This window comes from Ornithorhynchus anatinus, chromosome 5, assembly GCF_004115215.2.
Source record: "Ornithorhynchus anatinus isolate Pmale09 chromosome 5, mOrnAna1.pri.v4, whole genome shotgun sequence".
In the NCBI taxonomy this organism is placed as follows: domain Eukaryota; kingdom Metazoa; phylum Chordata; class Mammalia; order Monotremata; family Ornithorhynchidae; genus Ornithorhynchus; species Ornithorhynchus anatinus.
The window spans coordinates 5,756,962-5,782,482 of NC_041732.1; the positions used below are offsets into that span (position 1 = coordinate 5,756,962).

The window sequence follows — 25,521 nt, forward strand, 5'->3', positions numbered from 1 at the left end:
CCCAAGCCCGGTCCGCTCCCAGACTTCTCCGTCACCGTGGATGGCACGACCATCCTTCCCGTCCCGCAGGCCCGCGATCTCGGTGTCATCCTTGACTCGTCCCTCTCGTTCACCCCACGCATCCTATCCGTTACCGAGACCTGCCGGTTTCACCTCTACAATATCGCCAAGATCCGCCCTTTCCTCTCCACCCAGACGGCTACCTTACTATTACGGGCTCTCGTCATATCCCGGCTAGACTACCGTGTCAGCCTTCTCTCTGACCTCCCTTCCTCCTCTCTCGCCCCGCTCCGGTCTATTCTTCACTCCGCTGCCCGGCTCATCTTCCCGCAGAAACGATCTGGGCCTGTCACTCCCCTTCTTAAACGACTCCAGTGGTTGCCTATCGACCTCCGCTCCAAACAAAAACTCCTCACTCTAGGCTTCGAGGCTCTCCATCACCTTGCCCCTTCCTACCTCTCCTCCCTTCTCTCTTTCTACCGCCCACCCCGCACGCTCCGCTCCTCTGCCGCCCACCTCCTCGCCGTCCCTCGGTCTCGCCCATCCCGCCGTCGACCCCCGGGTCACGTCCTCCCGCGGTCCCGGAACGCCCTCCCTCCTCACCTCCGCCAAACTGATTCTCTTTCCCTCTTCAAAACCTTACTTAAAAATCACCTCCTCCAAGAGGCCTTCCCAGACCGAGCTCCTCTTCCCCCTCTACTCCCTCTGCCATCCCCCCTTTACCTCTCCGCAGCTAAAGCCTCATTTTCCCCTTTTCCCTCTGCTCCTCCACCTCTCCCTTCCCATCCCCACAGCACTGTACCCGTCCGCTCAACTGTATATATTTTCGTTACCCTATTTATTTTGTTAATGAATTGTACATCGCCTCGATTCTATTTAGTCGCCATCGGTTTTTACGAGATGTTCTTCCCCTTGACGCTGTTTAGTGCCATCGTTCTTGTCTGTCCGTCTCCCCCGATTAGACCGTAAGCCCGTCAAACGGCAGGGACCGTCTCTATCTGTTGCCGACTTGTTCATCCCAAGCGCTTAGTACAGTGCTCTGCACATAGTAAGCGCTCAATAAATACTATTGAATGAATGAATGAATGACAGTTCGGCAGCAGATAGAGACCATCCCTGCCCCATAAGGGGCTCGCAGTCTAAACGGGGAGACAGACAGCAAAGCAAAACAGAACAAAACGAGTAGTCTGGGGACGTGGGCGGGGCTTATTGGTGACGCACGATGTGGGCGGGGCCTCTCGGCCGCTCAGGCGGGGTGGGCGGGGCCTCTCGGTGTCGCGCGCGATATGGGCGGGGCCTCGTGGTAGCTCAGGCGATGTGGGCGGGGCCACTTGGAGGCGCGCGGCCGATGTGGGCGGGGCCTCGTGGCGGCTCGCAGCGGATGGGCGGGGCCTGCGGGTGACGCGCGCGTGGTGGGCGGGGCCTCTCGGTGACGCGGACGGTGCGGGCGGGGCCTCGCGGCGGCGCGCGGGGCCCGGCGTTGGCGCGTGCGCAGTGCGGGCGGGTGATGAGGCGGGCGGAGCGCGGCGCGTGCGCAGTGCGGGCAGGCGGGCGGGCGGACGGGCGGGTGGGCGATGAGGCGGGCGCTGAGGGGGGCGGCGCGGGCCTGGCCGTGGGGCGGGCCCGGGCCGGAGCGGAGGCCATGGCGGGGCCGTTGCCGGGGCCGGGGCCGGGGCGGGGGGAGCCCGGCCGCCGTCCGGCCGCGGGAGGGGCCGCCCTGGAGGGTGCTCTTCTTCGGCACCGACGCCTTCGCCCGCGACACGCTGCGGGCCCTCGGCCACGCCAGGTAGGCCGGGCCCGCGGGTCAAAGGTCAACTCGACGCCCTGCCCGAAGGCCACCCGATCGATCGATCGATCGATCGTCTCTCTCGGACGCGCCCCGTGTGCAGAGCACTGGACCCAGCGCTTAGGACAGGACTGTCCGCCGGTGGACACACGGGCCCCCGGACAGGCAGGGCAGGGAGGCCTGGGCGCCCACATCGGGGGCCCGCGCTGCTCCCCTCCGCTCGACGCTCACCAACCTCATCATAATAATATTGATCTTTGTTAAGCGCTTACTATGCGCAGAGCACTGTTCTAAGCGCTGGGGGAGAGACAGGGTCATCGGGTGGGCCCCCCGTGGGGCTCCCAGGCTTCATCCCCATTTGACAGATGAGGGAACTGAGGCCCAGTGAAGTGACGTGCCCAAAGTCACCCAGCAGACAGGTGGCGGAGTCGGAATTCGAACCCATGACCTCGGACTCCCAAGCCCGGGCTCTTTCCGTGGAGCCAAACTGCATCATCGTCATCATCAATGTTATTGTGGGATTCGTGAAGCGCTTAGTGTGGGCCGGGCACTCGACTAAGCGCTGGGGTGGCTACAGGGAAATCGGGTTGGACATCATAATAATTGTGGTATTTCTTAAGCGCCTACTATGTACCAGGCACTGTACTGTGTACTGGGGTGGATATAAGGAAATCGGGTTGGACACGGTCCCTGTCCCAGTGGGGCTCACTGTCTTAATCCCCTTTTTACAGATGAGGTAACTGAGGCCCAGAGAAGTAAAGTGACTTCCTCCAGGTCACAGAGCAGACAAGTAGCAGAGCCGGGATTGGAACCCAAGCCCTTCGGACTTCCAGGCCCGGGCTCTGTGCACTATGCCATGCTAGAAGCATGGCATACTAGAAGCAGCGTGGCTCACTGGAAAGAGCACGGGCTTTGGAGTCAGAGGTCATGGGTTCAAACCCCGGCTCTGCCACTTGCCAGCTGTGTGACTTTGGGCAAGTCACTTAACTTCTCGGTGCCTCAGTTCCCTCATCTGTAAAATGGGGATTAAGACTGTGAGCCCCACGTGGGACAACCTGATTCCCCTGTGTCTACCCCAGCGCTTAGAACAGTGCTCGGCACATAGTAAGCGCTTAACAAATACCAACATTATTATTATTATTATGCTCCTTATGTGCCAGGCACTGTACTGAGCGCTAGGGTAGGCACGGGAGACCTGCGTTAGGGGTTTGAAGATGGCCTAACACCTACCCATCTCCCCTCAGTCTACTTCCGACCGGCGAAGCTGCTGCCGAAGACCTCCGTCCTTACCGCCCCCACCCATTCATTCATTCAGTCGTATTTAGTGAGCACTTACAGTGTGCAGAACAGTGTAGTAAGTGCTTAGGAGAGGACAGTAGAACAATAAAGCAGACCCAGTCGTATTTATTGAGCGCTTACAGTGTGCAGAACACTGTAGTAAGTGTTTGGGAGAGGACAATAGAACAATATAACAGACACGGTCAGTCGTATTTATTGAGTGCCTACTGGGTGCAGAGCACTCTACTAAGTCCACGGGAAAGTCCAGCCCGACCGAGTTGTATTTCTTTCTCCGTTCCCGAAGAAATGTTTCCTCGTGGCCGATCTTGGCCTAGAGAGCGTGGCTCAGTGGCAAGAGCCCTGGCTTGGGAGTCAGAGGTCATGGATTCAAATCCCGGCTCCGCCGCTTGTCAGCTGTGTGAGACTTTGAGCAAGTCACTTCACTTCTATGGGCCTCAGTTACTTCATCCGGAAATGGGGATGAAGACTGTGAGCCCCACATTGATCGTCTTGTATCCTCCCCAGCGCTTAGAACGGTGCTTTGCTCATAGTGAGCGCTTAACAAATGGCATCATCATCAAGTGGCTCACCAGTGGCTTCCCAATCTCCATCCCGTTGTCGCAGGGTGAACGAGGAAGACCAGCTGATCGAGAAACTGGAGGTGGTCACGTTGCCCTCCGGCTCGCCCAAGGGACTGCCAGTGAAAAATTACGCCGTCCAAGCCCGGCTTCCGGTCCACGAGTGGCCCGACGTGGGCTCGGGGGAGTTCGACGTGGGAGTCGTGGCTTCCTTCGGCCGCCTCCTCGGCGAGGACCTCATTCTCAGATTCCCGTAGTAAGTCGCGTGGCGCGGGGGAAGAGAAGTGACAATCCGCAGATCCCACGGGGAAAGGGAGAGTGGCTAGATTGGAAGTCGCTGGAACTTTCCCTTTGCTCTGTCCGTTAAAAAGAACGATTCCAGAAGGCTCTGTGGGGGTGGATTTTAAGAGACGCGGGTCGCGTGACTCGTGTTGGACGGGAGCGAAAGAGAGAGTGGGGCTCGAGTGCGTCGTATGGTGTGAAAAGCCTCCGTCCTTTACTCGTTTTCGCAAGAGGCTAACCGTGAGTGATCTTTGGAGGGCCGAAGAGTCGCCGCCGATGGTGCTTTTAGACGGTCAGGTTTCCAAAGCCTCTCGTCACGATGCGGTTGAAGAGTTTACGTGCCGTTACCTTCTTTTCCGTAGAGAAACCTAGGGCCGCCATAGCGTGGCAGATTTCCTAAGAGCAGTAAAGCGGCGAGCCCGAGGTCATTACTGATTTTAAAATTCTCTAATTCAGTGGCATATTGAACGTGCATCCCAGTTACCTCCCGAGGTGGCGAGGTCCCGCCCCCGTCATCCACACCGTTCTCCACGGAGACACAGTCACCGGCGTGACCATTATGCAAATAAAACCTAAAAGGTACCTCTGACTTCCTTTCTTTAAATGATGACCAGGATGGGTGTTTTTGCTGAAGCGATGCTTTTCTTAAACGGTCTTCTTAATCTCTCCGATAGACGCTTAAAGATTCGAGTGCTGAGGTGACAGTCAGCTTTCATTTCCACAGAAAGGCGGGCCTGCTTTGATTTCCTCTCTTTTAAAAGACTTGTAAATAAGAACCCATTTTCCCCTTAGGAAGTGACTCTGCAGACTAGGAGATTCCTTGATTGACGTCCTGGGTTTTTACAAGTAGCGAAGCAGCGTGGCTCAGTGAAAAGAGCCCGGGCTTGGGAGTCAGAGGTCACGGGTTCTAATCCCGGCCCTGCCGCTTGTCAGCTGTGTGACTTTGGGCAAGTCACTTCACTTCTCTGGGCCTCAGTTCCCTCATCTGTAAAAAGGGGATTAAGACTGAGCCCCACGTGGGACAACCTGATCACCTTGTATCCCCCCCCCCAGCGCTTAGAACAGTGCTTAGCACACAGCACTTAACAAATACCATCATTATTATTACAGTGGCTTCTGCGTATTGGAGTTGCTTTGGGTAGTGAACATCGTGTTTCTTCGCCATCTTGCTGCTTCTTCATTCAGTCGATTTATTGAGTGCTTACTCTGTGCTAAGCGCTTGGGAGAGTACAGCGTAACAATAGACAGCCACATCCCCTGCCCGCAGTGAGCCCACGCTCTAGCTGGGGGTTGAAAGTCTTCCCAAGTGCCAACATTGTGCTAAGCTTTGAGAGGGGAGAGTGTGTGTGTAGGAGAGAGAGATCTGATCGGACACAGGTGCTACCTCACTCAGTCTAAGCGGCCTGCTGCCTCCCACTCCAAGTAGGGCAGGGACGGCGTCTGACCAAGTCGTAGTGTGTCTTCCCCAGCGTTCAGCGCAGTGTTTTGCCCATAGTAACAGATCCCACAGTGATTACTACTACTGTTAACGAGATGGAGAGAGCACCTAATACGTGGGGAAGGGCTTTCAGGCAAGCACCTTCCTCCTAGTGCCTCATTTGGTGAAAATGGAGTCTGCGGAGAGCTGGTCTCTCCTGCTGATCTTTCCCCCCTGCCCCCCCCAACTCCTCTCGGCTCGGTCCCAGCCCCCTTTGTCCCTCCCTGACCCCACAGTAGTAGCCACAGTAGCCGCAGCAGTAATAATACTTATTGAACACCCTCCGACCGCGGCGCTCCGTACAGATTTTTCATCCCAACAATCAGAAATCATAATTGTAATATAATTTTTTTTTACGTGAAATACTCTGCAGATATTTTGGGTTTTCTCAGAGGAATTCACATAAGCCCCTGGATGGATTAAGCGGCAACTCAATAAAGCAGAATCGGTTGAATGTCAGAAGAGGAATATATTTGCTGTTTGCTTTCAGCATGCAGTCAGTCGGCGGCATTTATCGAGTGCCTGCTGGGGGCAGAGCACTGTGTTAAGCGCTTGGGAGGATACCAGAGGGAAAGCACAGTCCTTGGCCCAGCTCAGGGTCTAGCTGTGGAGAGAGACACACTGAAATAAATTCCAGATGGAGCTGAAATGCAGGCCGAAGCAAATTGTTTCTCTTTCTCGGGAGGGTTGGCCACTCAGAGCAGGATATGTCCTGGGTAGAGATCCTACAGTTCTCCTCCTGAAATTTAAGAAACGGACCAGGTTAGCCAGCCCTCACCCCGCCCCGGATGCTCTCCGTGGCATCACCCCTTGGGTTCTCTGTGCCCAGCGGTGACCCTTTTTGTGGTTTCTCCCGTAGTCGGGGTAGCCAGCGAGGGCCGGGTAGCAGGTGGGCAGCCTTAACCGCCATCCCCTCCTGCCCGTCGGCTAGGTTTGACGTCGGTCCGATCATCAAGCAGGAATCCATCGCCGTCCCTCCCCTGTGCACGGCCAAGGACCTGGAAGCCATATTGTCGAAGCTGGGGGCTACCGTGGTGAGCGTCTTTCGACTGACCCGCGTCCTATGTAGCGCAGGGGTTCCCCATAAGGATGGGATCTTTTTGTGGGAGAAAGGAAGTTTTCAGGATGCAATTTTGATAAGAGGCGATGCCGGGGTCGGGGGGAGGTGTGTCCAGATGGAGGATTGTACTCATAGGAATCACCTTCAGATTTGATTTCTGATTCCGCCCCCAAATCGTTTGGGTGCGTTTAGAGCTACCTGGAGGTCCCTCCAGCCCGAAGAGCCGTGTTAGTTTATTTTTCCCCGGCAAATCCCACGGACCACTTACCCCTGAAAAGTTTTGGATTTTCAGATCTGTGCAACAAACCTGCAGTTCAGCCTCTGTTTCACCATCCCACTGATCTCGGATCTGCCTCTTCCTTTTTCCCAGCTTCTTTCGGTTTTGAAAAACTTGCCCGACAGTTTAAAGAATAAAAGGCAGCAGCCAAAAGAAGGAGTGACACTGGGTAAGTACTGATTTCTCAACATTTGATGGCTTTCCCTACGCTGACCGTATGTGGTGCTCAGCATTCAATACGGTGTCAAGCTCTGCACCTGGGGCAGATAGAAGATGAGAAGCAGTGGCCTGGTGGAAAGATCACGGGCTTGATAATCAGAGGGCCTGGGTTCTAATCCCGACTCCGTCAGTTCCGTGCTGGGTACCCTTGGCAAGTCATTCACTGCTTTGTGCCTCAGTTTCCTCAGTTGTATAATGGGGATTCATTACCTGTTTTCTCCCTCCTACTCAGACTGTAAATCAAGTGGGATGGGGACTGGGGGTCCGAACGGATTAACTCGTCCCTTAGTTTAGCACATATTAAGCTCCTAAAAAATATATTGTTAGTAGTAATGATAATAATTATAATAAGCAGATCAGACGCAGACCCTGTCCCACATGGGACTCGGACTACCTCCCCACCATTTTAATCATGAGGAAACCGAGGCCCAGAAAGTCGAAGGGACTCGTCCAAGGTCACACACCAGGCCGGTGGCGGAGTCGAGACTAGAACCCAGGTCTCTCCACCTCTCCATTCTTGAGATAAAAGCGGAAGGGAGTCAACCGCTCAGAGATAGCATCTGCTCCCGGGGTCTTTCATAGGGCCGGAGCTATGACATTGACGTGTTCAGATTGATTTGGTAGCCGCCACCTTGTTGTGAATATGTTGAGATAACATCAGTTCTCCCATCACTGGGGGTAGGATATCTACTGGGCACCACCCATCGTCTGAGAGTTTGAGAGAGCACCGAGGCCCACGTTCCCCGGCCCCCACGGGTTCACTGCGGAATTGTTTTTATTTTGTAGCGCCCAAGATCTCCGCAGCCCTGAGGTGCGTAAACTGGGAGGAGCAGACCCCGGAGCAGATTTTGCGGCTGCAGCGGGCCGTCGGCTGCATCGTAAGCCGGAGACCCCCCAAAGGGCCCAGTTGGGAACCTCCTCGCAAGCACCGGTCCGTCAGCTGTCTGGCCGTCCGGCTCTCTGAAAGGGGAGGGCGGGCACCTTTCTGTGTAAACGGCGGAAAGGTTTCCAGAGCCCCGTTAATCCTGGCTGTCGGGACACAAAAGGGCGAGCCGGTGGCGTCAGAGGCGGCGTGACCCGAGGCCGGGATGAGCGTGGGCCGGGGAGGCGGGACATCTCAGTCGCTTAATCCATCAGTCATATCGATTGACCGCTGACTGTGTGCAGAGCACTCTTCTAAGCCCCTGGAAGAGAACACAATGCTATAACAGATGCATTCACTGCCCACAAGGAACCTCCCACCGAAGGCCGAGCGGAGATCTAGCTGCCCGCAGAGACGGGTCCCTCGCCGGCCCCGATCCGTCACTTAACCCCTGGGGACCAGGCTCTGCCCTCTCTCTTCAGGGGAGAACATCACTCAAAACAGCCACGCTGCGTCTTAACCGTGGCCGGGAAATGCTTTTCGAGGAGGAGGAGGTAGGGAAGGCGGGGATGAGAGATGAAGAAACAAACTCCAAAAGGGAGAGACTATGACGCAGAGATGGAAATGGTTCTTTCTGATAGGAGCGAGGATTCGGTAGCTCTTAGTTTACCAAGTCTCTCTTCTTTTCTTTTTTTAAATGGCATTTGTTAAGCGCTTACTGTGTGCCGGGCACTTACTAAGCACTGGGGTAGGTTTAAGATATGGACACAGTCCATGTCTCACATGGCGTGGCTCAGTGGAAAGAGCCCGGGTTTTGGAGTCAGAGGTCATGGGTTCGAATCCTGGCTCTGCCACTTGTCCGCTGGGTGACTGTGGGCAAGTCACTTAACTTCTCTCCGCCTCAGTTACCTCATCTGTAAAATGGGGATTAAGACTGTGAGCCCCACGTGGGACAACCTGATTCCCCTGTGTCTACCCCAGCGCTTAGAACAGTGCTCTGCACATAGTAAGCGCTTAACAAATACCAACATTATTATTATTATTATTATTAGTCTTAATTCCCATTTTACAGATGAAGTAACCGAGGCACAGAGAAGTGAAGTGACCTCCCAAGGTCCCCCAGCAGACAAGTGGCAGAGCTGAGATTAGAGTCTTTGATTCTCTAATTAGATGTCCGTGTTTTTCCAGCTATTTAATGACTACTCAAACTTGAACCAAGGCAGATAATGTCAAAGTCCTCTGTTGACTTTCATTTCCTCGCGGGCAGGGATCATGTGCCTATCAACTCTGTGGTATTGTGCTGTCCCAAGCGCTTAGCTCAGGGCTGTGCTCACAGTAAGCTCTCAGTAAATAACATTGATTGATTTGAGCTCTCCGAAAGGGCTCCCCACCTCAGGAAACTTACAGTGTGCGGGGAGAGAATCGTCGGATATCAACAGCCACGTCACTTGGATTTTGTGTATTTTGGCTTAGTAATTGGAGACTCAGGACCACCGGGTCCAGTGCATCGGGTAGGAGGCGTGAATAGCCTTCAGAAGAAAATCCTTGACTTTTTGTGTGCGTCCGTATTCCGCGAAGGCCTGGCTAAAATCTCATAATCTAAGCCTCCGTCTCCCGTGCTCCAGAGAGCGGCCGGGCCCAGTGACCCGGAGTCACAGGAGGCCAGGGGCAGTGTTCGGACGGGGGACGTTGAAGTGGATGACCGTCTTTCTCACGCCCTCCTCGTGTTGGTTTTTCAGATGCCACTGCAGACGGTCTGGATGGATAGTACCATCAAACTTCTGGATTTGGTGGATGTCCACGACCACCCAGCTCTCGCCGGTAACACTCGTTTATTCATGCAGTTGTATTTATTGAGCGCTTACTGTGTGCAGAGCACTGTACGGAGCGCTTGGGAGAGTACAATATAGCAATAAAGAGATGTATTTCCTGCCTCCAGTGAGCTTTCAGTCGACTCCTCTTGGAATGATGGCAACGAAAAGGGGGAGGCTTTATCCGTGGACCCGTATGTGTTTCTGTGGGGGGGGGACCCCTGGGGTTGACGGGTCAGGAGCCAAGGCTCCTGATTCAGATTGGACCCGGGAATTCCCTGTCCTCGGGGAATCTGAACCCGTCGAGACCACGGAAATAATTAGGCCTCGTGGAGACCTTCCTCGACCAGATTGATCACACTCGTTTCAGGCTTTCCCCCCTACCTGCAGGAAGTACCAGATGTCCCTCAATTTTCCAGAGGTGCCTTCAGGCTCGGTGTGTTCCTGAATGGGGTGTCCAGTGTCCAGCTCTTCCCCCCTTGGTTCCTTGGGCAAATCACTTAACCTCCCTAGGCCTCGGTTTCCTCATCTGAATTATAATGGAGCATTATAATGGGCTTGCCCCATCCCTACCTCACAGGGATGTTGTGAGGATCATAGGAGATCATGGCTAGAATAATAATAATTGTCGGTGATGATTTTTGTTAAGTGCTTACTGTGCCTAGCACTGGACTCAGCACTGGGGTAGATACAAGGCAATCACATTGAACACAGTCCTTGTCCCACAGTGTAAGTAGGAGGAAGAACAGGTATCGAATCCCTGTTTTACAGACGGAATCACTGAGGCACAGAAAAGTGAAGTGATTTGCCCACGTCACACAGCAAGTGGCAGAGCAGGGATTAGAACCTAGATCCTCTGACTCCCGGGTCTGTGCTCTTTCCGCCAGGTCACGCTGCGAAGGACCCGGGGAACAATTAAACCTTCCACAAAAAACAAGGAGTCTTAACTGGAATCCCAAAGAACTAACACAGGGCAGCAGTGTTCTTATTCATTGGATCACCTTCAGAGTAAAAAGTATTTTTTTCTCTCTTTGGCAGATCAGAAATTATCGGGACAGGAAGTCCTTCCAGGATCCCTGACGTACCACAAACCATCGCAGACGCTGCTCGTTCGTTGCAAGGTGCTGTTTCATCTGTCATCTTTTGGGAGTGGTTTTACTCTGAATGCACCTGGGATCATTTATCTTCGGGATTGATTTCTCCTCCCCCTCGGTGGCTAATCAATCAGTGGTATTTATCGAGCGCTTTCTGTGTGCACAGCGCACTGTATTAAAGGCTTGAGAAAATAACGATGCAGCGCAACGGAGTTGGTAGACTCAGTCCCTGCCCACAAGCAGCTTACAGCCTACGGAGGAGTTTGCAGTCTACAGAATAAGAAATGTACGGAACTAATCCCAGTATGGGATTGTTCTGCGCACGGTAAGCGCTCAATAAATATGACTGAATGAATCGCTTTAGAGGCAGACAGTTCCCTCCCTTTTCCGTTTTTTTTGAAGTGCTTACTATGTGCCAGGTGCTGTACTAACTGCTGGATCGATACAAGGTAATCAGGTTGGATAGAGTCCCCGTCCCACATGGGGATCAGAGTCTTAAGCTCCATTTTACGGATGGGGTTCCTGAGGCCCAGAGAAGTGAAGTGACTTGCTCGAGGTCACACAGCACCCGGGTCCTTCTGACCCCCGGGGCGCATTCTCTCTGCCCTGAGGCACGCTGCCTTGAGCTAGGAAGTTAGATTCCAGGTGTAATCGAGGCCTTTCTCCAGGGACCGGAGCATTTGGCTGAGTTTCTCGGTATCCTAGTTTGCGTCAAGCGGTGTCCGTGGGCCAGAGCGGAGTGGAATTGAAGCCTGGCGCCGGACGTTCCAAGGAGCTGCGGCGCACTCGTTTTGGCCGGCCAAGAGCGGGTGGAGTGGGGTTTTCCAACTCCCCTCCACCTGAGTTGCGGACAGCTGTGGCACTCCAGGGTGAACTAAGCCAGAAAGCTAAATCTACCCTCCCACTCACTGGTTCTCTCTCTCTCCCTTCTGAGGGCCTTGGTGAGAGCCCAGTCGGTCAAATTTGAGTGCTGTCTGTGTGCAGAGCACTGTACTAAACGCTTGGGAGAGGACAGCTTGGGAAAGAGAGACTTTCTTGGCCCACTACCAGCTTTCAGTGCGGTTGACCACCGGGAAGGAATATTGGGAGGGTCCCGTAAGCATCCTGTACAGCGCTCGGTATGAGGAGCAGCATGGCCTTATGGAAAGAGCATGGGCCTGGGAGTCGGAGGACCTGGGTTCTAATCCTCCTCCGCCACTTACCTGCTGCGGGACCTTGGGCAAATTACTTAACTTCTCTGTGCTTCCCTCAGCTGCAGAATTTGGATTCTCCCTTCTCCCTCACCATTTAGTACAGCATTCTGCAAGTAGTAAGTGCTCAATAAATACCACTTAGACCATGTAGGGCCTGGTTATCTCATATGTATTCCGGTGCTTAGTATAGTGTGTGGCGCATAGTAAGCACTTCACAAATACGTACAATTGCAGTGTCACTAGTCATAGGATTCCTATTTGAGTGTCCACTGGGTGCAGTGAGCTGTACTAACTGCTTAAGAATTCATTCCTTCGTTCACTGGTATTTATTGAGCGCTTACCATGTACAAAACACTGTACCGAGCACTTGAGAGAAGACAGTATGCCGAAGTACAGGACAAAAAAGCGACAGGTTTCCTCTGCGGATAGGATTTACATCCCAGTGGGTGGAGCGAGGGAACTTTTCCTCGCGACATGTGGGGCCGGGGAGTCCTCACGCCTGGTGAGCGAGGCGGGGTGCTCTCGCTCTGTCCGGTGTGCGAGGTGATTGACGTGGTCGGCTTGTGCTGTATAAATCAGCATGGGCCAAGTCTCCCCCGCCGCCGCTTAAATCCCCGGTCGTCTGTTCCTTGTAGGGCGGCTGGGTCGGCGTCCGGGCCGTGATCCTGAAGAGGAAGCTGACGGCCTCCGACTTCTACAACGGATACCTGCACCCCTGGTTCCAGCAGAATCCCCAGGCCCGGCCCGGGGCCTGCCGTTTCCGGACCCTCAAACTCCAGCCGAAGCAGAGGCTGCAGGGAGAACCAGAGTTGTTGCTGTGCAACAGTGTATTAAGTATATAGGGAAAAAAAAAATTTTTTAAAAAAAGACCCCTCACGCACGTGACTTCCTGGAAACCTCATTTCAAGGTGTTGGATGAACGTCGGCAGCCTCTTGGGACCCAGATCCAATCTACTTCCGGGCAGATCTGTTTGCTAATTGGTTTTTTACCAGAGTAACATTTTAGCCCTTAAAACAACCCGGGCCCGCTTTAATAAGAACGAAGGACAGTACTTGTGTGATTGAGCGGGAAATAAACCTAATTTTATATAAAAGGGACAAGTTATGTGTGTCTTTTCCCAGGTAGACCAAATGGTTCAGAATTCGCTTGTCTCCAAGATGGGACAGGGTGGGAGGGGACGGAAAAGCAGCTGGCCAACTCTCTCCAGCCGGGGGAAACCTCTTCCTTGGGGCCGAAGTCCTACCTTTGAAACGATCTCCTTGTGTGGAAACGCGCGGTGACGCTTCAGGATGGCCTCAGGTGGGTTTCGATGTTTGGAAACCTGGTAGGGATCGCGTGAGACCTCAGGGCTTCTAGGGACCCTCCCTGGAACTCCACATTCAGCAAACCACTAATAAATTCCTAATAAAATTGCATCTCCTCCAGGAAGCCTTTCCTGACAAATCGCTAATCTCCCCAACGCTTTTTACTACCACACCTGTTCACTGGAAAGAAGCAGCGTGGTCTCGTGGAAAAAGCTCAGGCCTGGAATTCAGAGTTATAATCCTGGGCAAGTCACTTCGTTTCTCTGACCCTCAATGTCTTCATCTGTGAAATGGGGATTAAATACCCCTTCTCCCTTGTGAGCTCGATGGGGGAGAGGGACTGTCCTGATCATCTTGTATCTATCCTAATAGTCTAGTGTTAGGCACATAGTAAGTGCTTAACAAATACAAATATTACGATTGAGTCCTCACCCCCTAAGCACAAATACAACCATTTATGTGTTGTCAGTCGATCGATTGTATTTGAGTGCTTACTGTAGTTTGAGAAGCAGCGTGATTCAGTGGAAAGAGCCCGGGCTTGGGAGTCAGAGGTCGTGGGTTTTAATACCACCTCAGCTGTGTGACTTTGGGCAAGTCACTTCTCGGTGCCTTGCTTCTCATCTGTAAAAATGGATATGAAGACTGTGAGCCTCACGTGGGACAGCCTGATTACCTTCTATCTACCCCAGCGCTTAGAACAGTGCTTGACACGTAGTGAGCGCTTAACAGATACCATCGTCATCGCTGTACTAGCACTTGGGAGCGTATAATGCAACAATAAACCGACACACTCCCTGTCCACAATGAGTTTACAGTCTAGAGTGTCCAGGGCCTAACCGTTTCGACACTCACCCCGTCTCCTCTCTCCACAGCCCTTAGGCACATATCTTTAAATACTTAAGTTTTAAGTTGCTTTCCCTACCTGTAACTTTTACTGTCCGACTACCCCACTAGATTATAGACTCCACAAAGACATGGGTTGCTCTTACTGGCTCTGACTCTTCCAGTGGTCTGCACACAGTAAGCCCAGTAAATACCATCGATCGAGCGATCGATCGGGTCGAGGCTGAGGACGGTTGCTGCTTTCTAACCTGTCTCCTTCCTGAGGTTCCCACTGAGGGCCTAAAATCCCCTGAAAATACCGCCCGGGGGCCGTACGGAAAGATGTCCGTGGAAGCCAAAGTTCCAAAGCAAAGGTTGGCAGTATTTAATAAGTCATGGCCAGTTTAGAAACTTGCACCCCTCTACTATGGAAGTACTTCACTTTAGCATTTTAAATAAAAAATAATAAAAGTACTTAACTTTAGTACTTTAAATAAAAAAATAATTTTAGTACTTTAAATAAAAATAAAGTTTATTTAAAGTTACAAGCTTTCAAAAGTAAAGTTACTAAAGATAACTTTAGTACTTTAAATAAAAATAATCAAAATTAAATACTAAGAAAATGAGGTAAGATCAGTTACCTCATCTGAAAATGGGGATTAAGACTGTGAGCCCCACGTGGGACAACCTGATAACCTTATATCTACCCAGAGCTTAGAACAGTGCTTGGCACATAGTAAGCGCTTAATGGATGCCATCATCATTATTATTAAGACTGTAAACTCCTGGAGGGCAGGGATTATTAGTCAATCAGGCACATTTATTGAATGCTTAATCTGTTCAAAACACTTCGCTAAGATCTTGGGAATGTTCAGTAGAGTTAGTTAGATCATCTCTGCCCTCGAGGAGTTTATCCTCTAGCTGGAGAGACAGACACTAAACTAATTTGCAGGAAGAAGGGGGAAAAGGATTTTAAATACATTTTCATAAATGCTATCCTGGGTTGGGCCGGGGAAAAGTCTTTAAACTCTGTAGAATTCTCCCAAGCACTTCTCCCAAGCATTCTCTGATCCCAGAATGCTCTCAGTAAATGTGTATAAATGTACATATCTATAATTCTATTTATTCATATTAATGCCTGTTTACTTGTTTTGATGTGTATATATTTCTATAATTCTATTTATATTGATGCTATTGATACCCGTTTACTCGTTTCGATGTCTGTCTCCCCCCTTCTAGACTGTGAGCCCGCTGTGGGCAGGGATCGTCTCTCCTCGTTGCTGAGCTGTACTTTCCAAGCGCTTAGTGCAGTGCTCTACACACAGTAAGCGTTCAATAAAAACGACTGAATGAATGAATGAATCTTGGGAATCTTCTGTAGAGTGAGTAGATTATACCTGCTCTCGAGTAGTTTGTCCTCTAGCTGGGGAGACAGACGATAAACTAAATCGCAGGAAGGGGGGAAACTACGTGTCAAGCACTGTTCTAAGCGCTGGGGTAGATAGAAGGTAATCAGGCTGTCCCACGTGAGGCTCACAGTCTTCATCTCCATTTTTACAGATGAGAAGCGAGGCACCGAGAAGTGACTTGCCCAAAGTCACACAGCTGAGGTGGTATTAAAACCCACGACCTCTGACTCCCAAGCCCGGGCTCTTTCCACTGAATCACGCTGCTTCATAATAAATTTACATAAATGCTCTCCTGGGGATAGGGTGGGGATCAAGTCTTTAAACTCTGTAGAACTCTCCCAGGCACTAAACACGGTTCTATGATTGATTTATTGATTGACTAATTGGTTAATTAGACTGTGAAGCAATGTGGGCCGGGGACTGTGTCCAACCTGATTAGCTCGCATCTATCCCACTGCTTAGACCAGTGCTTGACACATAACAAGCACTTAATAAAAAATAACAATAAACATTTAAAAATACCATTAAAAAATGGTTGCACTCCCCATTTCTACAACTGAGGTTAGCAGGCTCAATCCTCTATTTTTTTAAAATGGTATTAGTTTTTGTGCGTTAAGTGCTTTCAATGTCCCATACCCTGTACTAAGCAAGTCACTTAACTTCTCTGTGCCTCAGTTACCTCATCTGTCAAAATGGGGATTTAAAAATGTGAGCCCCACGTGGGACAATCTGACTACTCTGTATCTACCCCAGCGCTTAGAACAGTGCTCTGCACATAGTAAGTGCTTAACAAATACCATAATTTTTATTATTATTATTATTACTAAGCGCTAGAGTAGATACAAACTAATCAGGTCGGACACAGTCCCACATGGGGCTGGCAGTTTTAATCCCCATTTTTAGAGGTGAGGTAGATGGGGTGCAGAGAAGGGAAGTGGCCTGCCTAAGGTCACTCAGCAGACAAGCGGCAGAGCTGAGATTAGAACCCAGGTCTTCAGACTCCCAGTCCGGGGCTCTCTCCATTAGACCACGCGGCCTCTCTGTGGCCCACGAAAAGGGAAGAATGGGATCAGCAGATGGCGCAGAGTCACCACTCGACTGTCCACCCTGCGAGATGGCTAGGACTGGGCCCAGTAGAGGGTCACGGTAGTTCCAGGGTGGACTCAGGTCAGTCCCAGGGAGAACCAATCTTGGGCCTGTGACTGGAAACCCCACTCCAGCTCAGCGGCCCTTTCCGAGCGGGCGGCGAGTCAGCTCTGGCCTCTTGCGGCCCGGTTCCCTGGACGGTTCCCGCCACCACGGCGGACTGAGGTTGGCAGGCGGCTGCCTTCTAGCTGGACCGTTGCCCTGTCCGATCTGGTGGACCCGGCCCTGGAATCCCTGATGTCTGCCATTTTTATTTCAATCTCCCAGCTTCCCTCCGCTTGGACTCGGGCTGGGGAGTGGCTCTGACATTCACGGGGACCCCGGAAGGGGACGCCCCAGCTGGAAAGTGAAGAGGAGGTGGGGGTCATCGGGGGAGAAACACTAAGTACACCGCACCCACACACACCTAATTTATATGTGCATATACATATGTATATATCTGTAATTTATATATAACCATAATTCGTTTATATTGTCTGTCTCCCCCTCTAGACTGTAAACTCGCCGCAGGCAGGGAATGTGTCCGTGTATTGTTGTATTTTAATAATGATAGTTGTGGTATTTGTTAAACGCTTATTTTTTAGCGCTTAGGACAGTGCTTGGCACACAGCGCTTAACAAACGCCATCGTTATTATTTGTGCCAGGCACTGTGCTAAATACTGGGGTGGATACAAGCATATGGACACAGTCCTTATCCCATTTGGGGTTCACAGTCTCAATCCCCATTTTACACATTAGGTAACAGAGGCCCAGAGAAGTGAAGTGATTTGCCCAAGGTAACACAGCGGACAAGTGGCAGAGCTGGGATTGGAACCCAAGATCTGGTCTATCTCGCTGCATACCTCTCGCCCACATCCTACCTCTTGTGTGGAACGCCCTCCCTCCTCATATAATAATAATGTTGGTATATGTTAAGCACTTACTTTGTGCAGAGCACTGTTCTAAGCGCTGGGGTATCTACAGGGTAATCAGGTTGCCTCACGTGAGGCTCACAATCTTCATCCCCATTTTACAGATGAGGTAACAGGCACAGAGAAGTTAATAATAATAATAATAATAATGTTGGTATTTGTTAAGCGCTTACTATGTGCAAAGCACTGTTCTAAGCACTGGGGTAGATACAAGGTAATCAGGTTGTCCCACGTGGGGCTCACAGTCTTAATCCCCATTTTGCAGATGAGGTAACAGGCACAGAGAAGTTAAGTGACTTGCCCACAGTCACACAGCTGACAGGTGGCAGAGCCGGGATTCGAACCCATGACCTCTGACTCCCAAGCCTGGGCTCTTTTGCATTGAGCCACTGACAGATAATTTCTCTCCTCCACTTCCAAGTCTTACTATAGGCCCATCTCCAGGAAGCCTTCCCTGACTGAGTCCTCCTCTCCTCTCCTCCCACTTCCTTCTGCACCGCTCATATTTGCTCCTTCATTCATTCTCTCTCCCTTCCCCATGGCACATGTGTATATATCTATATATATTTATATACATATAAGCATAAGTTCTCATCTATATTGTCATTCAATCATATTTATTGAGCAACTACTGTGTGCAGAGCACTGTACATATAGAGAGAGGACCTATGCCTATATATATATATATATATATAGACGTGCATATCTATATATATAGATATAGATAACTTGCTAATTGATAATAATCAATCGGTTATTGATTTATAATAACACCGATATATATGAGAACTTATTTATACCTTTTTATGCCTGTGTACTCATTAATTCTGACCAACTGAGTTGTAGATATTATGTTGTATATTTTTATATATGCATATCATATATAGTATATATATGCATATATCTGTTAATGTCGGCCTCCCCTGTAGTCTGTGAGCTCGTTGTGTTGCATGTTTTTGTCTGTCTCCCCCGATTAGACCGTAAGCCCGTCAATGGGCAGGGACTGTCTCTGTTGCCGAATTGTCCATTCCAAGCGCTTAGTACAGTGCTCTGCACATAGTAAGCGCTCAATAAATACTACTGAATGAATGTGCAGGGAATTCTGTACATGCTGTACATGATGCTGTACTGTACTCTTCCAAGCGTTTAGTACAGTGCTTTGCACAGAGGAAGCGCTAAGTGCGTACGATTAATAAAAACAACAACGGTAATAACAACAGATAATAAGGCCCTTCTGACTTCCAGGCCCATGCTCTAGCCACTCCGCCATGCTGCTCCCAAGAAGATCTGCATTCCCTGCTGTCACCCGTCGCCGGGGACAGGTTCTTTCGGAATCGGCGAGAGTGAGGCCGGGGATGGAAAAACCTGAGTTTTATACAGAATTTATTCCGCGGGGCGGATTGAATTTAATTAATTATTTAGACGCGACAATCGGCCTTCCCTTTTGGGGGAAAGAGGGTGTTAGAGCTTCCCCTTTGGGAGGAATATGGTGTTAGAGTTTCCCTAAAAGGAGGAATACACTGGCATGTTACTCACGTGTGGGCGGACACCGAGGCCCGCCCAGGCAGAGCTCGTTAACGGTTTACTCGCGAAGTGGTGAGGCGGCTAGTTCCCACCATGTGCGCACCCACTTAGGCACGTGAAAACCCACTTAGCCGTTAAAACCCACTTCTGGCGTTAAGTTGGCGAATAATAATAATGTTGGTATTTGTTAAGCGCTTACTATGTGCCGAGCACTGTTCTAAGCGCCGGGGTAGACACAGGGGAATCAGGTTGTCCCACGTGGGGCTCTTAATCCCCATTTTACCGATGAGGTACCTGAGGCACCGAGAAGTTGTGCCACTTGCACGTGGTGGGGCGGCTAGCTCCCACCATGTGCGCACCCACTTGGGAGGAATCCACTTAAGCGTTCAATCTACTTATAATAATGATGTTGGTATTTGTTAAGCGCTTACTATGTGCAGAGCACTCTTCTAAGCGCTGGGGCAGACACAGTGGAATCAAGTCGTCCCACGTGGGGCTCACAGCCTTAATCCCCATTTAACAGATGAGGTAACTGAGGCCCAGAGAAGTGAAGTGACTGGCCCACGGTCACCCAGCGGACAAGTGGCAGAGCCGGGATTCGAACCCATGACCTCTGCCCCCAAAGCCCGGGCTCTTTCCACTGAGCCACGCTACTTAGGCGCCCGACCCACTTATGCCTTAGACTTACGCGTTACACTCACGCGTGGGTTAAACTCACTTGCGCATTACACTCGCTTACACGCTACCCACTTACGCACTAAACTCACATGTGCATTACACTCACTTATACATTGCCCGCTTATGCACTAAGCTCACACATGCGTTACGCTCATACATTACCCACTTATGCATTTAACCCAGTTATGTGTTACACTCGTCCATTACCCACTTAGGCATTTAATCCAGTTATGCGTTACACTCACCCTGTCTCTGTGCGTTGTCTCTGGTGCTCGGGGCAGGGAAAGACACGTGGGCGACTGTTGCCACCCCTGTGATCTCCCAAGAAAGACCGGAACACCCAAGGCGACAGGTGTTTATCACCTGTGGTTTGGGTGGTCCCAACCTCCTTCCTGTTCAGTCTCCGCCCCTTCCTCTCCCTTCCCTTCCATACCTTACAGGGTGGGCACGGAGGTGAGGGACACCTACCTTCCCGTCCCACCTTCTCTGGCCGGAGAGGTTGTCATCGATGGCATTTTGACCTTGGGGTAGCCGGTGCTCAGGTCCACCTTGGCACACCTGCCCCGAGGAAGCTTCCACTCTGAAGGGGGAGACCAACATAAAAATATCTACAACTCAGTTGCTTAGAATTAATGAGTACACGTGCATAAAAAGATATAAATAAGTACTCATATATATCCGTGTTATTATAAATCAATAACTAATTGATTATTATCAATTATCAAGTTATCTATATATAGGTAGATATATATGCATATCTATATATATATAGGTATAGGTCCTCTCTCTCTCTCTCTCTCTCTCTGTGTCTCTCTCCAGCGTGGCCTTGGGAATCAGAGGTCATGGGTTCTAATCCCGGCTCTGCCGCTTGCCTGCTGTGTGACTTTGGGCAAGTCACTTGACTTCTCTGTGCCTCAGTTACCTCATCTGTAAAATGGGGATTAAAACTGTGAGCCCCACGTAGGACTACCTGATCACCTTGTATCCCCCAGCGCTTAGAGCAGTGCTTTGCACATAGTGAGCGCTTAACAAATACCACTATTTATTTTTATTTTTTATTTTATATATGTCCAGCGCTCTGAACACAGTAGTTGCTCAATAAATATGTTTGAATGACAAAATAGATGAGAACTTATGCTTATATATACATATACACACATATCTCTCTATATATGAGTACTTAGTTATGCCTTTTTATGCATGTGTATTCATTAATTCTGATCAATTGAATTGTAGATATTTTTATATTCGTCTCCCCCCTCAGAGTAGAAGATCCTTGTTGGGAGAGAATGCAGCCCTCCTTTATTTTAGTCTTCCCGAACATCTAGCACAATGTGCCGTACCATCTGGATGCTCAATAGATAGCCCTACTATCTATTGCACCTACTATAGACGGAGCACATCACGTCATCACGTCGACAATAAATGCTCAATAAATACCACCGATTGATTAATCAGTCCCTGCCATCGCTGGTCTGAGCCCAGACCTTGGGTGGTTTCAGTCAGTCTGTCCTGACCGATGCGAAACGTGGCCCCCGTTCTGGAAAATCAATTTTTTATAATAATAGTAACTATAAATGTGGTATTTGTTAAGCTCTTACTATGCGCCAGGCTCTGTACTAAGTGCTGGGGTAGATAGACGGTAATCAGGTAATCACACCGTGTTCACGGTCTTAATCGCCGTGGTACACATGAGGTCACAGGCCCAGAGAAGCAAACTAACTTGCCCAAGGTCACCCAGCAGACGAGTGGCGGAGCCGGGATTGGACTCCAAGCCCTTCCGACTCCCAGACCCGGGCTCTATCCACTAGGCTCAGTGGAAAGAGCCCGGGCTTGGGAGTCAGAGGTCATGAGTTCAAATCCCGGCTCTGCCACTTGTCAGCTGTGTGACTGTGGGCAAGTCACTTAACTTCTCGGTGCCTCAGTTACCCCATCTGTAAAATGGGGATTAACTGTGAGCCTCACGTGGGACAACCTGACTACCCTGTATCTACCCCAGCGCTTAGAACAGTGCTTGGCACATAGTAAGCGCTTAACAAATACCAACATTATTATTAGGCCACGCTGCTTCCCTCTTGTGCACGGAGTCCTGTGCCAACCGCTTGGGAGAGTGTGCAGAAGGTAGAAGATTCGATTAATATCTGACCACCTGGCAACAGACCCAGCAGCAGCAGCAGCAGGAGCGGCTTTTAGCCAACGGGGCTTAGCTAGTCATGGCCTTGAGCCAGGCCCCTGGGGATTGGAAACTCAGGGAGGGCGAGGGACCGGGGCAGGGGAATGGCCATCTTGCTGCACGGTAATGGGGAAGATCCATCTCGGGGGACTGTGGAGGGAAAGGCCGCGGCAGCGTCGGACGAGGAGGAGGTGAGCTCCGCCTCCCCAGCGGGTCCCCGGTTTGTCCTGCTCCGGCTCCCGGCCACGTGCGCTGCGGGGGTCGGCCAGACCCAGCACCGGCCTCGAGGTCCCAGGCCGGTGGCCAAGGCCGTCCAGATGGGAATGGGCCCACGGAAGCAAAGGCTGGAAGCGGGCCAAGAACGTCCGTTGCAACACCGTCGGGTCGAGCCAGGGGAAGCACAGTGGGCGGAGGCGAGGGCGGGCCCGGGCCCCAGGAAAGCCAGAGTTGGATCCGGAGGCCTGCGGGGGCTCGACGAGGGTCCGGAGGCCGCTGCCTGTGGGGGCGGGGCCGGCAGCGGTCCCCCTGGGGAGCGAGGGGCAAGGAATGGACCCTTGAGGCCCTTGGGGTCAGTGCTCGGTAAATGCTGGGCGGGTGGGCGAAGGAGGTGTTGGGGGGAGCTCTGCTTCCTCTCACACTCCCTCTTACTCTCCAAGAGACCCCTCTTGGGGCAGGGAGTGCTGGGCGGGATGGACGCCGGGATCTTCGAGCCCCGGTCTCCCAGTCGAGCCATCAGATCTTCCCTGGGACTTCCCACTAGAACCGGCTCTGTCTTTTGTAAGCTCTGTGACCTCAGGCAAGTCATTTCACTTCTCTGGGCCTCAGTTCCCTCATCTGGAAAACGGGGATTAAGACTATGAGCCCCAAGTGGGACGTGGACTTTGTCCAACCTGATTAGCTTGTATCTACCCTAGAGCATAGAACAGTGCTTAACACCGAGTAAGTGCTTAACAAATACAGTTATAATGAGTATTATTTATTATTATCTCATCTGTAAAATGGGGATTCATACTGTGAGCCTCAAGTGGGACATGGACCATGTTCAACCTGATTAACTTGTAGCACTTAATAAAGTTCCTGGCACATAGTAAGAGGTTGATACCATAAAAACAAAAGACCTCCAGATGTACGCCTCATACCCTGGGTTTCATTTTGGAGCGCTTTAGAGTGTTTCCAGAGTTCCCCCGCCTCAGCCGTCCCATTTGAACCTCACAACATCCCTGTGAGGTGGGGAGAGGCAGGAATCCATACCCCTATTTTACAGATGAGGAAACCGAGGGCCCTCGAAGTGACTTCCCCAAGCCCCCACAGCAATTTGGTAGCTCGTTCTCAGGATTAGAACCCGGGCCTCCTGGCTCCCAGCCCCGTGTTCTTTACAAAAACCATTTGCAGGAAAAAAAAAAAGGCGACCCGCCCATCCTGAGATGGAATTGTCCAGCTGGAGAGGGCCGTGGGGTGGGTGGGGTCCGCAGGAACCGGCCGGTGCCGGGTCAGCTTGATAAACGGCATCTCCGAGCCCGGCCAGCTGACCACGCCAGGCTTGAGGGAAGCCAGGAATCCGGCCTGGGGTCAGAGAGTCACCCCCACCTGCAGCCCTCTATCAGCTCCTTTTGTACCCCTTGAGTACCCATCTATTCTAAAATATTGAAGCTGTGAGAAGCAGCGTGGCTCAGTGGAAAGAGCATGGGCTTTGGAGTCAGAGGTCATGGGTTCGAATCCCGACTCGGCCCCTTGTCAGCTCTTAACTTCTCGGTGCCTCAGTTACCTCATCTGTAAAATGGGGATTAAGACTGTGAGCCCCACGTGGGACAACCTGATTCCCCTGTGTCTCTCCCAGCATTTAGAACAGTGCTTGGCACATAGTAAGTGCTTAACAAATACCAACATTATTATTATTAATTATTAATTTATATTAATATCCGTCTGCCCCGTAAACTCGTTAGGGGAAGAGGACGTGTCTGCTAATTCTGCTGTAATGGACTCTCCCATTACGGTGAGAGAGTTCTGCACATAGTTAGCGCTCAATAAGTGTCCATCTGCAGAGTGGCTCATTGTGGAGTCTGGGCTTTGGAGTCAGAGGTCATGGGTTCGACTCCCGGCTCTGCTACTTGTCGGCTGTGTGACTGTGGGCAAGTCGCTTCACTTCTCTGGGCCTCAGTGACCTCATCTGTAAAATGGGGATTAAGACTGTGAGCCTCACGTGGGACAACCTGATTATCCTGTATCTACCCCAGCGCTTAGAACAGTGCTCTGCACATAGTAAGTGCTTAACAAATACCAACATTATTATTAATAAGTACCACTGATTGATTTACTGACTGAGCCCTCTTATACTCACCCTGGCCCCACAGCCCTTATAACCGTATCTTCATACTTTTCTGTTTCCTTTCTCTGTGATTGAAGTCTGTCTCTCCCTGCACATTGTAGATTCCTTGAGGGCGGGCATCTTGTCTACCAATTCTATCGTATTGACCTCCCCCAATCGCTTAGTACAGTGCTCTGCACACAGTAAACACTCAGTGAATTCAGTCAATTCATTGTACAGCGCCCGGCACTCATTAAGCACCTAACGCATATCATTAAAAAAAAAAGGTCAAACATTTTCTGAAAGCTAAAATGTCCAGCTTGTCTTGACTTGAAACATCTTTAGTTGAGAACCGCCTGTGAGTAGATTAACCTAAAATAAAAAGGCCCAGAGGCTTTATGTAGGCACATATATAAAAGTTAACTAACTGCCTAATTAGGTTGGTCAACCTGCACTGAAATTCCCCTGTGAATGCCAACTGCTAATATCACGTTTCTTGACTTCGCCAGAGGTTCGTGGGGATCCCAGCGGCATAAATAATTTAGTTTTAAAGGACTGATATCCTTCTCTTCTGAGTGGCGGTGTATACTGAGAGTCTGTCCTGGCTCCAGGCCACGTAATAAATATTCTGTGGAACTCAAAACGAGGATATATTGCAGATATTGATCTACGAGGCTTTTTTGCTTCTGAATTAATCACTCATATTTATTGAATGCTTTCTGTGTGCAGGGCACCGTTCTGGGTGCTTGGGAGAGCGCTGTATGAAAGAGTCGGTGGATATGTTCCCTGCCCACAGTGAGTTTATAGTTTAGAGGGGGAGAAAGACGTGAGCATAAAAAAAAAAATCATGGCTATGAACATTAGTGCTGCAGGGCTGAGGGAGGAGTGAGTAAAAAGGTGCAAATCTAAGCGCGAGGCTGATGCTGAGGTGAGTGGGAAAAGAGAAGATGAAGGCTTAGTCGGGGAAGTCCTCTTGGAGAAACTATATAAAACTGTAAAATGAAAGTTCAGTGGAGTTAGCAGCCCTATATTTTGCCAGTGGTACGTTTATTTTATATAATGCTTTTATTCCCCAAACAGTCTCCATTATCACTAAATTAAGTTCGTTATGGGCAGGGAACATATCGACCGACTCTGTTATATTATGCTCTCCCAAGCGCTTACTACAGTGCTTTGCCCACAGTAAGGGCTCGGTAAATATAATCGATCGATCCCATTTTTCTCCTCACAAGTTTTCTGAGCGGTAAGAAACGGCAGTGATTACTATTCCCATTCTAGAGATGAGGAAACTGAGGCCCAGATAGGTTAAGTGATTCGTCCAAGCTGGTGG

At 50.7% G+C, this 25,521-nt stretch overlaps 1 protein-coding gene across 1 annotated transcript; it reads left to right on the forward strand.

Moving 5' to 3' along the window:
* The first annotated feature begins 1,574 nt into the window (after nt 1-1,574).
* Nucleotides 1,575-13,015, forward strand: MTFMT (mitochondrial methionyl-tRNA formyltransferase). The gene is made up of 9 exons (XM_029065041.1): nt 1,575-1,786; nt 3,689-3,898; nt 4,381-4,503; nt 6,333-6,435; nt 6,832-6,907; nt 7,744-7,835; nt 9,559-9,640; nt 10,669-10,751; nt 12,553-13,015. Exons 1-9 carry the CDS (start codon nt 1,575-1,577, stop codon nt 12,757-12,759), a joined length of 1,188 nt encoding a protein of 395 aa, XP_028920874.1. The 3' UTR covers nt 12,760-13,015.
* The last annotated feature ends 12,506 nt before the right edge of the window (nt 13,016-25,521 follow it).

What these genes read in the sequence shown, in the direction of transcription:
- MTFMT (XM_029065041.1), top strand. Translation starts at nt 1,575, where the DNA reads ATGAGGCGGGCGCTGAGGGGGGCGGCGCGGGCCTGGCCGTGGGGCGGG. An exon ending in CGGGCCCTCGGCCACGCCAG is followed by an intron (nt 1,787 to 3,688) that starts GTAGGCCGGGCC and finishes CCGTTGTCGCAG; the next exon opens with GGTGAACGAGGAAGACCAGC. An exon ending in ATGCAAATAAAACCTAAAAG is followed by an intron (nt 4,504 to 6,332) that starts GTACCTCTGACT and finishes CCCGTCGGCTAG; the next exon opens with GTTTGACGTCGGTCCGATCA.